Source organism: Lithobates pipiens, unplaced genomic scaffold (genome assembly GCF_037356315.1).
Source record: "Lithobates pipiens isolate NorthernLeopardFrog02 unplaced genomic scaffold, aLitPip1_a1.2 Scaffold_25, whole genome shotgun sequence".
Taxonomy (NCBI): domain Eukaryota; kingdom Metazoa; phylum Chordata; class Amphibia; order Anura; family Ranidae; genus Lithobates; species Lithobates pipiens.
In genome coordinates, this window is record NW_027507787.1 from 148,684,215 (window position 1) to 148,702,016 (window position 17,802).

The 17,802-nt window shown below is 44.6% G+C and overlaps 1 protein-coding gene across 1 annotated transcript in view; it reads right to left on the bottom strand.

The window, feature by feature from the left end:
- VWA2 (von Willebrand factor A domain containing 2) overlaps positions 1-17,802 on the bottom strand; it is a 128,310-nt gene that overhangs the window by 75,034 nt on the left and 35,474 nt on the right. The window contains exon 3 of the mRNA XM_077454980.1: positions 622-677. Coding sequence (XP_077311106.1) covers positions 622-677 — 56 coding nt within the window. The remainder of the gene's footprint in view (positions 1-621; positions 678-17,802) is intronic.

Genomic DNA, 17,802 nt, shown 5'->3' on the forward strand with positions numbered 1-17,802 from the left:
TCAGAGGTTGGGCTTGGCCCCTTCGTTCCAGTGAGGGGAACATTTAAGGCATTTGGACAATTTCATGCTCCCAACTTTGTGGGAACAGTTTGGGGATGGCCCCTTCCTGTTCCAAAATGACTGCGCATCAATGCACAAAGCAAGGTCCATAAAGACATGGATGAGCGAGTTTGGGGTGGAGGAACTTGACTGACCTCAACCCGATAGAACACCTTTGGGATGAATTAGAGTGAAGACTGCGAACCAGGCCTTCTCATCCACATCAGCGTCTGACCTCAAAAATGCACTCCTGGAAGAATGGTCAAACATTCCCATAGACACACTCTTAAACCTTGGTTTAGTCATGAATTCTAGAGACATACACGTCTGTTCCTATAGATTTGAACCATGTACCTACTACTGTCCTTGCTACCCCCTCTGAGTCCACGTGGGCCTAAAAACACAACCCACCTTCCACAGTCCACACTATGCCTCTACCCAAAGCTGCTTTTATTACCACTGTGATATAAAAAGCCCCAGCCTGTCCCGAAAGTAGTCCATATACAACATATGTGCATTAGACATTAAAAATATACCAGCAACCAAAAGAAAGAAAAGAGAGAATACCAACAAGATACATACCACAGGTGAAAAGAAGAATGATATGACTTTGTAACAACTTCATTCCATTAACAGACCTACAAGATGGAACATTAAATATTAGAAAATGCAGTTACACAGTCGGCACATCTCGTAATATATATATATATATATATATATATATATATATATAGTACATTGTCAAATAAAATAACAGTATTGAAAAGTCTTTTTAACAATTTACTGAAAAAAATTAAATCAGTTATGTGCAAGATAACAAATATGTTTTCACAACTTTTTGCATTTGTCATCTGATAAAAAACAAAAAAAAACAACATGTACAGAGTACTTAAAGTGGTTGTAAACCCTTACAAACGACTTTGACCTACAGGTAAGCCTAGATTAAGGCTTACCTGTAGGTCCAAGAAATATCTCCTAAACCTACACGGTTTAGGAGACATTTACCTGAAGACAGCCACCACTATTTACAGCGCATGTGCCGTAGACAGCGGCACGGAGGCGCACTGGGTAAGATGCAGATCCAGGCAATATGCGGCAAAGTGTCGGCTCCCGTGCGCATGCGCGGGAGTGACGTCATCGCTGCTCCGGCAAATCACAGCGCCGGAGCAGCGAGACCCACCAAGAAGATGGACGCTCGGAACTACAGGGGACAGCGGTGACTTCGCTGGCTCCTTTGTCAGGTAAGTGACACATAATGGACTACTATGCAATGCATAGTAGTCCATTATGCTTTACCTTTGCAGGGAGACAAAGAGGCAGTAAACCCTCTTTAAAAATCTAGCACCAGAAAAAAAAGCCAAAAAAACTGGAGTTAGTACTTACCGGTAACTCCTTTTCCGGTGGTCTTCCAGGACAGCCCTTGAGAGATGGAGCTCCTCCCATCGACACAGGAAACACATTGCCACAGTTCAAAAGGCGGTCCCTCAGGTCCCTGGTCAGTCATTCACCAAGAACCGAAGGATGGAACTGAAAAACATATAAACCATAAGAGGTAATAACATTAGTACATCACTATAATCAAATAAAGGGTGGGATCGTGCTGTCCTGGAAGACCACCGGAAAAGGAGTTACCGGTAAGTACTAACTCCAGTTTTCCCAAGTGTTCTTCCAGGACAGCCCTTGAGAGGATCCCCAAGTACTTACCAGATTAGGGGGGGACCACGGCCTGGAGGACTTTCCTCCCAAAGGCCTGATCCTGACTAGACATTAAGTCCAGTCAGTAATGCCTTGTAAAGGTGGAAAAGCTTGACCATGTGGCTGCTTTACATACCTGCTCCGGGGTGGCACCAGCTCTTTCTGCCCAGGATGCAGACAACGCTCTTGTGGAGTGAGCTTTAACACCCTCAGGAGGATCTCTATTCAAGGCCTTATACCCCTCTGCTATAGCTAGCCTAATCCATCTAGCTATGGTTACTTTTGAAGCTTTCTGTCCCCTACGCTGTCCGGAAAAAAGGACAAAAAGGGAGTCAGAGATTCTGAAAGGATTTGTTACTTTAAGGTATTCTAGAATACACCTCCTCACATCCAATAAATGAAAACGTTCCTCTTTCTCATTTGCTGCATTTTGAAAAAATGAAGGGAGGACAATATCTTGGGACCTATGGAAGCTAGATGCTACCTTTGGTAAGAACCCAGGGTCTGTCTTTAGTATGACTCTGTCTTCTAGGATCTGTAGAAAAGGTTCCCTGATGGAAAGGGCTTGGATTTCACTGACCCTACGGGCTGAAGTGATTGCCACCAGGAGTACTGTCTTAAATGTAAGAAGCCTTAAGGAGGCCTCTGAGATAGGCTCAAAGGGTGACCCCAAGAAAGCTTTTAGTACAACTGCTAAATCCCAGGATGGGACTTTGCTGACTCTGACTGGCTTGCGTCTAGCGACTGCCTTACAGAATCTAGCGACAAAAGGATTTTCCTGTAAGCGTTCATCTAGGTACACACTTAAGGCAGCTATCTGTACCTTAATAGTACTTAGGGTTAAACCCTTGTTTACACCTTCCTGTAAAAACTGTAGAATATTAGCCGTATTTATGTCACGGCTATTCAGCCAGCTATTAAATTTTTTCCAGGCTTTTTTGTAAATAGCCCTCGTGACTGGTTTGCGACTCTGTAGTAAGGTCGCAATTACCTCATCTGTCAGGCCCTTACTCTAAGATTTCCTCTTCAGTAACCACGCTGAAAGCTTCAGTGTGGCGACCTGTGGATGGTAAAGAGGTCCCTGCGACAGGAGGTCCTGTCTGTAGGGAAGCCTTAGAGGCGGACAATCTGTCAATTGTAGCAACGTTGTGAACCATGGTCTCCTGGGCCAAAAAGGTGCTACTAGAATCAAACAGGTTTTCTCCTTGAGGAATCTTGCTAGGACCCTCGGAATGAGATGAAGAGGGGGAAATGCATACGCCAGACTGAAAGTCCATGGAGTTTGCAAGGCATCTACAGCCAGGGGCTGATCTCCTGGGTTTAGCGCGAAAAAATTTGGAACTTTTGCATTCTTTTTGTCCGCAAAAAGGTCTACCTCTGGTTTTCCCCAGTGAGTTGTTATGAGATTGAATGCCTCTGGGTGTAAGGACCATTCTTGGTTTGAAATCTTTTGTCGACTCAAGAAGTCCGCCGTGTTGTTCAGTTCCCCTTTCAGGTGAACTGCAGAAATAGATTCCAGATTGGCTTCTGCCCACTGGAAAATGCGTCTGGCTACCAACATCAAACGAGGACTTTTGGTACCTCCTTGTTTGTTTATGTATGCTACAGCCGTCGTATTGTCTGAACGGACCTGTAGATGGTGACCCTGTATTGTGGGGTGAAAAGCTAGAACAGCTCTCAGGATTGCTGTTAGCTCTTTCCAATTGGAAGAGAAACATTTCTCTTCCGGGGTCCACTTGTCCTGGACCCAGTTTGAGCCGAGGTGGGCTCCCCAGCCCCAACTGCTCGCATCCGTTGTTAGTGTTGAAGTGATAGGAAGGACCCAATGAACCCCTTTGTTTAGGTTCTCCCTGTCCTTCCACCACCAGAGGGAGCGTTTTATCCTTGAGGGGATCGATACCTCCTCCTCCAGATCTCTGCCTCTTAATTGTTCTAACAGAAAACCCTGAAGGTCTCTTTGGTGGAACCTGGCCCATTGTACGGCTGGAATGGCTGTCGTCATAAGACCTAAGACCGACATTACTTCCCTCACCGTACATTTGGGGCTGCATTGAAGAAAAGATATTCTCTGCCACAGATTCAAAATCTTTTCTTCCGGCAGTATAATTTTCTGATCTACAGACTTGATCCAGTAACCCAAATACAGGATCTCCTGTGTTGGGGTTGTCTTGGATTTCTCCTGACTGACAATCCACCCTAATCGACTCAGGTTGAGTTGAGTCAATTCCAGATCCTGAGAAAGACGACTCTCTGAGTGTGCTGTTAGGAGCAGATCGTCTAGATAGGGGATAATTGAGACTGATTGAAGCCTCAGTGGAACTAAGGCCTCTCCGAGAACCTTGGTAAAGATTCTTGGGGAGGATGACAGACCGAAGGGGAGCGCTCTGCACTGAAAGTGGTAAACCTTTGTGTCTATCTGCACTGCCATCCGAAGGAATTTCTGGCATTCCTCCCTTATTGGAATATGCAGATAAGCATCCCTTAGATCTAGGGTCCCCATAAATATCTCTTTCTGCAGGAGATTCTTTATGGAATAAATGGACTCCATCCGGAATCTCTTGTAACGGATGGAGCGATTCAATGGTCGGAGGTTCATAATTAGCCTGAATCTCCCTGACGGCTTTTTTACCACAAAAATGTGCGAGTAAAAACCGTCTCCTTGTTCCTGAATAGGGACTGGTGTCAATACCTCTTGATCCACCATTTCCCCTATCAGTAAAGGTAAGGCCCTGGCCTTTTCTGAGTGACTTGGAAGCTTTGTCACCAGAAATTTGGAAGGAGGGCTGCTGTGGAATTCCAGCGCATGACCCCTTTTTATTATGTTTAAGACAAACTCGTTCGAGGTTGTCTCTTCCCATTGTGGAAGAAATTTGCTTAATCTTCCTCCCACAGGAACCCTGACGTCACTGGGGTTTGGGATCCTGATTGGGGCGGCTAAACAGTATGCCCCCTTTTCCTTTCCCTTTATGTCCCGACCAATGTTTTTTGGGGGTTGAACTCTTCTCTGATTTAGAGGGTTCCTTAAAGGGACGAAAAATTTTTCTTTGAAAATTTTTCATTTTTGCGGGAAAGGTTTTCTTTTTATCCGCCGTCCTTTCTAAGGCGGAGTCTAATTCAGGCCCGAAGACTAAGTCTCCTGTAAAAGGGACGTTGCACAGGCGGGTTTTAGACGCCGTGTCTCCCCCCAAGTTTTCATCCAAATTGACCTCCTTGCTGCCACTGAAAGTGCTGCTGACTTGGCCGTAAATTTTACGGAGTCCGTGGAGGCGTCAGAGATGAAACTGGTGGCCTTAAAAAGCATAGGGAAGGATTTCAGAAGCTCCCCCCTAGAAGTGCCTGCTTTTAAATGTTCCTGTAGTTGTGATAACCAGAACTCCAGGTTTCTAGCTACACAAGAAGTGGCTAGAGCTGGTTTTAAGCCTGCCATAGAGGCATCCCAGGCCCTCTTTAAGACAATGTCTGTTCTCCTGTCCATGGGATCTTTCAGGTGGCCCATATCCTCAAAGGCCAGATCAGCTTGTTTTGAGATTTTGGACAGAGGGGCGTCTAGTTTAGGATTTTTATTCCAGACCGCCTCTGGGCTCTCATCAAAAGGGAACCTTCTCTTAAGGGATTTAGGAAAGAAAACCTTTTTATCTGGTTCCGACCACTCCTTAAGGACAAGGTCAGAAAGCACCTTATGTATAGGGAAAACCCTTGCTTTCTTTTTTCCCAGAGCCTCATACATCATATCATGTCTGGATAACTGAGTTTCTTCCTCCTCAATTTCCAGCGTGTCATAGATAGCCCCCATTAGCTCATCTACTTCCTCAAGAGACAATCTATACTTTGAGGCTTTGGATGTTGCTTGATCCTCTTCCTGATCGGAATCAGTGTCAGAGGAATCGGGGCTAATCAACGTGGGGCTAGGCTCCCTGAACATACGGGGCTCCCCTGAGCTGGGTGTTGTAAAGCATGGTGAGGAGGAGACTGCAGTTGTTTTACTCGTGGAGGCAGCCGCAGCTGACCCCACGTCAGTGATTAACTCTCGGAGGGACTTAAAGGTCGACGCCATTTCCTCTTTAAAGGAGCCCAAAAATTTTGCCAAAGGGGAATCTGTCTCAGATTTAAGCAGGTTTGTAATGCATTGCTTGCATAGGGCTTTGTTAGAGCCAGAGGACAACCTATTCCCACAATTAGGGCACTTTTTGCGGCCTGCCTTGTCTTCCTTTGGTATCTCTTTAACCTGAAAATAAGAAGACAAAGGATTTTTAGCGCCAGCCCCCTGTCCCTCCTTAGAATCACCACTAACTGCACACAACCTAGACTGTGAGTAACCACCACCGTGGGGCACTACAGAACCCATCCTACAAACACCACCGCTCCACCAGAGTAATAGCATGCCCGGCAGCCTACCTGGGATTGGCTGGTGCCTGTCTCCGGCGGAGTGTCCTGGGGAATAGTCTCCATAGTCCCCCTCTGGCGCTCCGGATCCCGCCGCTAGTCCGGTATTGCTGGACGCTGGTCGGGCTTTACAGGCACAGCGCTGGCTCTCCCTCTCCCCCTTGTACCCTAGAGACCCGGAACCGGAAGTCTCGGCACACAGAGATGACGCGGTTCCGCCGGAAGTGAACGCTCGGCGTCTCCGACCCCCTGCAACGAGGAGGGAAGATGGAAGGTTCCACTCACCACTCCTGGGGGAAACCGGCGTCATTCTGCCCCTGGCCACCTCGGCACTGGAAGGAGGAGGGTAACGGGTCTGCTCCGGTTCAGCTGGACGGTACCCGAGCCAAAGAAAAAAGGTATGGACCCAAACTGCAGCCATAAACCAGGACCCGGTCCCTTAGGCTTGCAGGTTCTCAGGCAGCCCCTGAGAGGGGCCTCCAGGTTCCTGGCAACATGTTCCTCCGACGGAGGAAACACAAATGACTGACCAGGGACCTGAGGGACCGCCTTTTGAACTGTGGCAATGTGTTTCCTGTGTCGATGGGAGGAGCTCCATCTCTCAAGGGCTGTCCTGGAAGAACACTTGGGAAAAAACCCTAACCACTTATTAGAACACTGTTCTGTAAATTTGTTAGAAAAAAATAAATAAATAAAAAAACAGGGATGTCACTTTGCCTTCTTGCAGCCTTCTGGGGGACCCAAGCACCCGAAATCTTGCATGCATGCCCTCCTACACTATACGTTAAAGTGATAAACCTCTGAAAATAAAAATGAACAGAGCTTGTACTGGTCTCAATCCAAATCACTGAGTGTAATTTTGTTCACCTCTCCTCTCTGCATTAGGCACTTCTGACAGATTATCCCAAAGTCAAAGAATCTTGGGGAATGACCCGCCCTCCCTCCAGCACACAGAAAGTGATTGACAACCTCAGCTGTACACATTTCCCTATGAGGGTGTGTAGAAGGGGGTGTCCATTCTCTCCATTCAGCTCTTTGTTTACACTCAGTTCCCTGCTCTATGCTGTACAGTGTTTGATATCAGATCCCCAATCCTGCCTTCTGGGCCTGAGAAACAGCCTTTGATCTGTGTGATTTAGAAGGCTGTAGAGGCGAAAGGGCCGCAGATAAACAGGTACAACTTACATAGGATGATTTGTTTCACCTATGTGTATTACCTGAGGCCATTCACTTCATTGGGTATATGTAAAGGTTTACAACTAGTTTAATTATCTCCCGCCTGCCATTTAGGGAAATGACGGCAGGCGGGATCCACTTGTATTCTAGGGAGACGTCATATGACATCGTCCCAGTGTCACCGCTCTCACACACTAATCACAGAAGCGTGACCCTGATCTTGGTAAAGAGTTGATGATGCGGCTCTTTAACCATGTAAATCACGCAAATGCGGAAGTGTCGTTTATCGCCTCTCCCCGCCTCACGCTGACAGAGTGTGAGGCAAGGAAAGCCAATCAGCGACATCTCGCAGGGGAGCCTGATCATCAGTGCCCTGATTACAGTGCAGCGCCAACAGTGCCCTGCAAGTGATGCCAGTCTGTGCCCATCATTGATACCAAATAAAAGAAGGTAACATCTTATCTTTTTGTGCAAGGTCTGCAGAGTAAAAGCCGTATAGGTCCTTCAGAAATGTAAAACTGATCTAGGAATGCAAATTATTTATACAGTTATTGGCAACCTAATCAATGCACATTTTCAGAGCTGTTATTTTATCCAGAGAAAAGACAACTATTATTGCTTTCCGACCCCAAATAGCAATAGAATTACCCTTCTACAATGCCATTTTATAAATAACACTTTGTACGGATTTATTTCGGAAAGTATCCATCCCTCTAAAACAGTTTACGACCCAGTTCTGATTGCACATTTTTCTAACTCTTACAGGCAAAACCAGGTCAAGGGAAAGCAGAAAGGAATTTGTGTGCTTCTAGAAATAAAGATCTACTCCTACGTTAGTTTGGGGTCACTGGTCCCATATACAAAATAAGGTCAGTCAACTTTGTGTACAGCGGCTTCCTGTCTACAATGTACATTTCCCATTTCAACAATACACTTGAGTAATGTCAGTGACAATGTTTTTTTTTGTGCTAACAATTTTTTTTCTTAGACAAGCTTACCCGGGTCTACCCCCATTCTCCTCAGTCCAAGCAGTACTGATACAAAAGGGTTTAACAAAATGTTAAGACATTTTTAGTCCGGGTTCACACTGCTACAGTGCGAGACACTGCATGTTAGTTGCACAGGAATTGCAGCACATTCCTGGGCGAATTACATGCGGTGTCTCTGGGGTGCGATGTGTACTGCTCAAATCGCTCCAAACTGGTGCAGGACTCTTTCTATCCGCAGAACTGGATTGTGTTCACACCCATGTGATCCGATTCTGCATATCGCACTGCGTTTTGCAAACAGAATCCGGGGTATCGTTAACATACACTCCACAATGTGTTTGCATGGACGGGTTGCGATTTAGATCTAGTGCCGAATTTGCTGTGAATACGCACCGCGTCTAGTGTGAACCCAGGCTTAAAAAGAGAAAAAACAAAACAAATGCACAACATTTAACAGAACACTAGAAAAAGAAATTAAAGGATAAGTTCATCTTTTATAACATGTTACATCTCTGTATCCAAGGTGTAACATGTAACTAAATGAGCAGCCCCTGCACTCTCCCAAGCTTACATTGTGACAGTGGGCCAAGGATCTTTTATAAATAAATAATAATAAAAAAAAGAAGGATGCGACAACATGGCAGTGACGGACCCGTGCAGCCAGTGCCGAGAGGAGGATCCCAGTGGCTCAGGCCAGATGACAAAGGAGGGAAACAGGAGATGGAAAAGGAAGAAAGAGAGGGAAAAAGAGGTGCAGAATAGGAAATGAAAAGGCTCCTCCAGGCCGGGGAAAGCGGAGGAGGCCAGTTAGAGAGGCCCAGGCTGGTCGGGTGCAAATTTCTAAGAGCATAGGACCACCGCGGGCCCCGCACCTTGAAAAATTAAGCGTGGGAGTTGGATAATAGACATCTTCTCATTGATCATGAGAGTAATTAATATGCTACGTACCTCTGCAAACGAGACAGCCGGCCTCTTCCAAGCCCTTGCTATTACACACTTTGCAACGATAAACAAATAGGTGGCCAGTTTCTAATGAAAAAAAAGGCACGGGATCGGACAGTGGAGTAGGGCCAATTTGGCATCTCTGCGGGTAGACACATAGAAGAGCGTGAACAGAAGACCGAATACCCTTTACCAGAAACCCACTAAGTCGGGGCAGGACCACCAGATATGAAGTTAGTCTCCACGCTGACCGCAAACCCTGAAGCATCTATCGCTGTACGATGGGTTTGATTTGGCAATATGGGCTGGGACACAGTAACAGCGGAGGAATACCTTATAAGCTGCCTCCAAAGTAGCAGTGTTGAAGGAGCATTTGACAATATTAGACAAGGCTTTGCCTGCAATCCGCCAAATCAATGGGGGTAAATACTGCTTCCATTTGGAGACACGATAGGGAGGTTAGGGTCCCATTCAAGTTAAGGGAGGAATAAATTAAGGATATGGTACCGGGGGATCCTGGAGAGTGTTGGCATGCATGTTCAAAAGGTGTGTTCTGGTATGGAAAAGTGTCATGGCATCTGAGTGGGGATATCCAGTGTCGCAATTGGAGATAGCAGAAGAATTCCACTGGAGAAGCTTCACGAGTCTCTTGGAGTGAAGACCACCAAGGGAAGGTGCGGGTTCCAAGAAAATGCCGGACCTGAGTGAATCCCTGGGCTGTCCACCAGGAAAAGACACAAGGTTGTTCTAAGCCAGGGGGGAAAAATGGGTTTATTTAGGAGAGGCAGGAACAGGGACATGAGTGCACCAGAGTACCAAACCGAGTCCCAAAGCATCAAACTATGGGCCACAAGAGGGCAGAGATGGGGATTTCCAAGTGAACCCAAAGTGGAATGTCAGAGGTAGCCTGGAACAATACAAGCTGGAAGATTTGCACAGCCTAATATTTTGCAATATTTGGGGCTCCAAGCCCACCTCTTAGCCTGTAGCTATATAAGGCAAGACAGGAGACCCTGGGATGTTTGTTAGCCCAAATGAAGGAGGAGAATTTTATGGGGAATACACAAGAATGCCGGGACCCGAACCAGTAGGGTCTGGAAAAAATACAAGTTCTTCGGAAGGACCGTCATTTTGACCGCATGAATGCGGCCAATCCAAGACAAGGTGGGGAACCAAGAGGTCATAAGTGCTGTGATGGAATGTAACAAAGGGTAGACGTTGGCTGTGTATGGAATCCTAGTAATATTTGGGTTGGCTCTAAGAGCTATGACCAGAGGTTGGAATAAAATTCTATTTGAACGTGAATATTACAGTGTGGTACTTCTAAATTCACTCATGCCTACCACAATTCAATCAATAATGATTATGGAAGCCCTACAGTGTGCAGAATCTGAAAGCCTAATATTCTCTGCACTAACACTATATGCCTCAAACACAAGGCCCATGGGCTAAATCCGGCCTTTTAGATGATTTCATATGGCCCTTGGACTTCTCCTTCAGCTGTGGCACCCCTCTTTGCTACTACCTTGTCCCAAAAAGGATGACAGAACTCCTCTTACAGTCTCTCTACGCCTCTCTGTGCTGCCACACTCAGCACAAATGAAGGAAACAAATAGGTTTGGGACACAGTACCAGCGGAGGAATACTTTATAGACTGCCTCCAGAGTAGCCGTGCTGAAGGAGCATTTCACATACCACCACCTCTAGTCTCAGCATTCAGCAGACTCTGGCAGCTGACTATAGCCCTCCCCCCGATCCTGCACGTTCTGCTTCCCAGCCCTGCCCCCAGCTTCTTCTCCGCAGCAGCACAATGTAAGGTACAATTCTATGCCAGCTGAAAAAGAGGGTTACACACTGCTGGTATCATCCACAAGAAATGTTATTGGAGTCTGCTCAGACAGAGCACCATGGCAGAACCATGTCCTGTCTGAGCAGTCTCCAATAAAGTTTCTTGTGGTTGATACTAGCGTGTGACCCTCCTTTTCAGACTTGCATTATCTGCTACATGAGCGTGAGTGGGCTCTGTTCCAGTCTGCACCTGCCCTCTTAACTACTTGACGACCAGCTGCTGCAGTTGTACTGTGGCAGATTGTGTGAATCACCATCACTGCACGTTGGACACTTTAAGAAGCTATAGGGGGGGTCCGTAGCGTGAAGCTGATGCGCGTGGCCGAGATGTCCGGCGGCCACCCGCGATCGCTCCTCAGAGAGCCAAAATGGGGATCTGTCAATGTACACAGACAGATCCCCATTCTGTCAGGGGAGGATAGACAAATCTGCTGCCTAGTGATCAGGATCAGCAATCTCTCTCCTCCTCTAGTCAGTACCCCCCCCCCACAGTTAGAAACACCTCCCCCCTTGATCACCCCCTAGAGTTAACACCTTCCCTGCCAGTGACTTTTTCTACAGTAATCAGTGGCTATTTTTAGCTCTGATCGCTGTATAAAAGTCACTGTTTCCAAAAAATGTCCGTTCTGTCCGCCGCAATGTCACAGTTCCGCTAAAAATAGCAGATCGCTGCCACTACTAGTAAAGAAAATATAAATAATAAAAATTGCATAAATCCCCTATTTTGTAGATGCGCAAACCATGCGCAAACCAATCAATATATGCTTATTGCGATTTTTTTTTTTACCAAAAATATGTAGAAGAATACATATTGGTCTAAACTGATGAAGAAATTTATTTTTTATTTTATTTTTTGGATATTTATTACAGCAAAAAGTAAAAAAAATTAATATTTTTTTCACAATTGTCATTCTTTTTGTTTATAGCGCAAAAAATTTAAATCACAGAGGTGATCAAATACCACCAAAAGAAAGCTCTATTTGTGGGGGGGGGGGGGGGGGGGGGAAAAAGACGTAAATTGTGTCTGTGTACAGCGTCCCACGACCACACAATTGTCAGTTAAAGTGATGCAGTGCTGTAGCGCGAAAAATAGTCTGGTCATCAAGGGGGCAAATCCTTCCGACCCTTAAGTGGCTGATTTGTTACCAAAACCAGTAATAATCAAATGCAGAGGCAAATATTTAATAGGATAAAGAGTAGATCAATTTAGTGGAACAGATAAAGCCGGCCCTTTGAGGGCAACCATAATGCTGATGCGGCCTGCAATGAAATTTGAGTTTGACATCCCTGATTTACACTTTTGTCATCCTATAGGATGGTAACACATTTAAACATATGAGAGGAGTTCAAATTAAACTGGGAAATTTGAGTTTACAGGCAATCCCCGGGTTACAAACAAGATATGGACTGTAGGTTTGTTCTTAAATTGAATTTGTTTGTAAGTCGGGGCGGGTCGATTTTTTAAGTGTAGTTCCAGCCAAAAAATGTTTTAAGCCTTTTGGATAGCATAGGGAAGGGGTAACACTTCCCTAACATTTGTTTTGCTGTATGTGCCCCTGTTCAGAAGATTTCACCTCACTTTCTGTCCCTGTGACAATTGGATTTTTAATATTTTGCGTTGTTAGGGAAACATGGCCTGTTAATAAACCATCAGTGGGGAGACACCTTTTCCCATAATAACTCTTACAGGAGTGAATTTACCTTCCTAGGGGTAGATTTCCTCTCACTTACTGTTGTCTCCTTCTGTTTGTAAGTAGGAGTTGTTTGTAAGTTGGATGTTTGTAACTAGGGGACCGCCTGTATATAATAAAAGAACAAGGAGTGGAAACTGAAGGTTTTTTTTTTTTTTTTACATACTCCTCTGCTACATTTATGCCAGCGTTTAACTAATGCCTGGAAAGCTTCAGTACATAAAGATTTGTCAGTCTGCCTGAACCATCCTAGGACAGCCTGCTTTACGTCATCAGTGCTGAAATGCTGACCTCCGAGGAACTCTTTTAGGGGTACAAACAGGTGGAAATCACTAGAAGCGAGGTCCAGGCTCTAAGGGGGATGTGGCAATACCACCCAGCCAAGTAGATGTAATATGCATGTAGTGTGGTAAGCAGTATATGCTTGTGCGTTGTCTTGGAGAAACAGGACGTCCTTGGTGATTAAACGAGGCAGTTTTTCTTCCGCAGACGCACATGCAAGTAGCTCAGAACATAACTAATATTCACTGTTGATATTGTCACCACGGGGTAGAAAATCCACATGAATAATGGCACCTGTCCCAGAAAACACTCGCCATCACTTTACCTGAAGACTGTCAGGGCTGGGCTCAGGCCTTCCTTTTCTGAGCTAGCCGCTCAGTTGTTGGAAAACTGGCCAAACCCAATGATCGATGCGATACCACATGTGTATGTCATTTGCCGTTTGTACTCATAGTACAGCCCAAAAAAACAAAAGTGCACCGACGGCGATACAAATTTAAAAAAAATCTGTCCAAAAAATACTGACCATGACCCAAAAACTAACCTTGGCACTGATCTAGATCAAACCTTGATCTAGTTTTATTTTTTATTTATTTATATTATTTCTTCATTCATTTTTCTATACACTCTCCCCCCCCCCCCCTCTCCTTTGAAGGGCTGAGAAATATACAATGTATCTTTCTCATCCATTAACACAGGGGTAGGCTTTACAGTGACAGCCAATCAGAGGCTTTCACGCCGATCAGGAGACCCAGAATCACAAAGAAAAAAAACACAAATATGTAACCCCATGCAGAAAAGTTCAGTGGAGTGGGGCTGCATATTTGTATGGTATTGGTTTCAAAGGGGTTAATGGTCTCTAGATTGGCCCATGACATGTAAGCTGCCTTTTAGTAAGAGGACACTCAATGCCACTTACTACTGTGTGTAGTACGGCCACGCTAGCATCCCTTTTTATGCCTGTAAAATTAAAAGTCCAGGTTTGACATGAACGCCCCCCGTATAAACAAGCTTCAGGGTTCCAGTGGCTCTTACCCACTTTCCCAAAGTTTTTATGGCTCTCTGTGAGATTTCTTCTGACTTCTTGTCCAGGTGATGGGCGTTGGCAGAAACAGAAAGTAAGAAAATTTCCCCAGAGGGAAACAGAAAAAAATCTGGCAGAGGCTGTAACCCCTCACTACTCCACTCAAAAATAAAAAAAGTTATGGTTGCAGTTGGGTTTGAGTCTCAAACTTGGAATGGTGAAAGATCAATTGCTACTGCATGCTGATGTGAATCTTTCACTTTAGACAGCTATTGAGTGCCACTATACAGTAGTCAAGCAAGGGGCTGCTTAGGAGCAATGACCATACTAAAATCATCCACAAAAAATAAAATAAGGCCCATGTGGGTTTTTTTTTTGTCATTATGCTGTTACATTCTCTTCACAAACCGACTTGGAATCAGAAGGGTGAATTTTTTAGCAGGACTTTTGATCTTTTTTTTTTTAGGAATAACTTGTTAGACAGGAAAGGTCTTCGGCACACAGCGCTTTTGTTTCACAATTCATTTATATCTCATCACCGGCTCAGGGCTTGTAGACAGCTCCAATGACCCAAATAACTCTCTGGGAAGAAAGGGCCTGTTTTACCATCAGGCCTGGAGCCAAACGCACAGATCCCTAGATGGCGGCACTTCAAAGACCAGATCCAGCGAGTGTGACGGGGTGATCAGGATAGCCCGTGGCCTGGATGCTGCCAATTCCTCCTGATGATAAAATCTCCCCTCATCTTCCGCTTTCCATGTTTAATCGTTCCTGCTCCGCTGATCACTGGCGGAGAGGCACCTAGGAGGTCACATGCCACACACCTGTGTTACCCGACTTACTCCACTGCCATTCAGTGGGAAGAAGAAATTTAGAAGAATAAAAAAAAAAATCTGATCATTACTCAGTTGTCACTATTATTGCTGTATATTTCTATAGCTCCGACATTTTCCACAGTGTTGTACAAGGAACACTGAGCCAGTCACAGTCTTTGCACCAGAGGAGCTTACACTCTAAAGTCCCACCACAGTCACACACTATTATTACTATTATACAATTACATAAATGCTAGCCGTGCGCTGCTATTCAATAGAATAAACGAACAAAATTGCGGCTGTCACCTATGTGTTCCCACAAAAGAAAAGAATGAAATAATTAAAATCAGACGGCGTTGCATTTACACTAAAAACAGAATAAAAACAAACTATCACAAAAAAAAAAAAAGTGCTCAAAATATATATATAACATATAGGTGATGAATCTTCTACTAGCATGCAGGGAGATGTGAAGTTTCTTCCTTACTTCAACAAACTTCCACACCAATAATGCTCTCGCCACCGCGTGCAAACACTCTACAGCAGGTGTAGTATCCTCCCACTGTGCCGCTTCAAACTTGACTCCACATTAGCTGCTGGTAGGTCCACAGAAACAAAAGAAACAAAAGTGCCAACAATAGTGCAGTATCCAGGGAATTAGAACAGATCCTCACCACCATCACCACTCTAATTCCCTGGATACTACACTATTGGAGGCACTTTTGTTTCTTTTATGTTTCTGTGGAACTACAGGCAGCTAATGTGGAGTCAAGTTTGAAACAGCACAGTGGGAGGATACTACACCTGCTGTAGAGTGTTTTCTGTCCCCTGAGAGCCTAACAGGAATTGTCGAGGACCAGTGTGGAGCATTCCTTAGAGTGTTGCACTGTGTGCAATGAGTGTTTGACCCCTTACAGGGTCTTACAAGGAGGTGAGCGCGCATTGCACGCTGTGGCGGGAGCACTATTGGTGTGGAAGTTTGTTAAAGGAAAAAAACTTCACATCTCCCTGCATGCTAGTAGAAGATTCATCACCTATATGTCACTAATGGATTTTGATTTTACTTTTTTTGTCATTGTCGGTTTCTCTTCTCTTTTTTTTTAAAGAAAAAAAAAAATGATTATATATATATATTCCATTATTTATTTTTTGTCCAATTGTTTATTTGTTCAGAGTATATTGAGGCTCTAAACTGCATAAATTTCAATAAAAACTGGTAAAATGGGGTTGACCAGTAGTATATATACACACAGGCAGTCCCCCGGTTACGAACACAATAGGGACTGTAGGTTTGTTTTTAAGTGGAATTTGTGTGCAAGTCAGAACACTGCATTTTTAAGTGCAACTTAAGCCTGTGCATGGATGTGGGTTATTCTGGGCTCTTCTGGGCATGCAGTTATGTTATCTGCGCTGTTCTGGCCATGTAGTACTTCAGTGTGGGATGTGTTCGGCGCTGCAAGATAGCTGTTCCGAGGTACTGAGGACCAGCATGGAGCACAAGCGGGCGGCACCGAGGTCCATTCGTAAGTAAGAGTCATTTGTAAATCGGGGACTGCGCCTTTATGATTTTATTGCATTATTAACTCCTTCATGCCTAGGCCTTTTTTTGGCACGTGTTGCTTACAAGTTAAAAATCCGTATTTTTTGCTAGAAAATTACTTTGAACCCCCAAATATGATATACTTTTTTTTTTTTTTTAGCAGAGACCCTAGAGAATAAAATGGCAATTGTTGCAATCTTATGTCACACTGAATTTGCGCAGCCCATCTTTCAAAAGCAATTGCTTTGGAAGAAATACACTTTAATGAACGAGGGAAAAAAACAGTAAATTTAGCCAATTTGCTTGCATAATCTGAAAGATGAGGTTATGCCGAGTAGCTAGGTACCCATCATGTCATGCTTTAAAATTATGCCCACTTGTGGAATGGCGACAAACAACGGTACTTAAAAATCTCCATTGGAGTCACTTACATTTTTTTTTACAGGTTACCTGTTTAGAGCTACAGAGGAGGTCTTGCACGAGAATTATTGCTATCACTCTATTGATCGTGGCAATACCTCACATGTGTAGTTTGAACACAGTTTACATTTGCAGGCACAACATACATATGTGTTCGCTTCATGCATGTGAGCGGGGAGGGATGGGGCGATTTAAGTTTTTTTTTATTATTTTTTTATTTATTTTTTTGTTTTTACGTTGTCCCTTAAAAATTTTTTTACCACTTCCATTGCTGTCATAAGGAATGTAAACATCCTTTGTGACAGTAATAGTCAGTGACAGATACTCTTTATGCAGAGATCTGGGACACCAAATCCCTTCTTTGCACTTAAAAGCATTCAAAACACCAAGTTTGTCTGTTTTGAATGCTGTCATTTAAAATCTGGCACCTTTAAGTCTTCAGAAACCCAGAAGTGATGTCATGCCATCGCATCCGCGTTACTAGATCCGAGACCTGATCCTGGCATTGTTTGGGTCACAGTCCATCCGGCAGGCGTGCCGACTGGTCGCTCGGGCCTCCTGGTGGGACAGGAGAGCAAGAGGGAGGCGCAGAAGGTGGTGTGTTTGGGGGGGGGGCTTGGGATAACAGCCAGGCAGTTGCTTAGTGGCATTGGTTGTTATTACAAGAAAGCCGACCATCCTCTCTAAAGAAAAAAAAAAAAAAAAAAAAAAAACGGTTCCAGGGTGATGCCTCCATAAAACCCCTTCAAGCCGGAGGCCGCATGTTTGCATAATAAACTACACTTAGAAGGTGGAACCATCTCTCTCTTTCTTTACCCATGTACATACACGTCACAGAAACACCAAGGGTCCTAATACAGAGGAGCAGCAGGTATACGAAGTGTCATCCACAACACAGATTTTCCAGGTGCTATTTAAACAGTCTATTGGGGAAACCTAGGACTTTTAAAAATGTTTG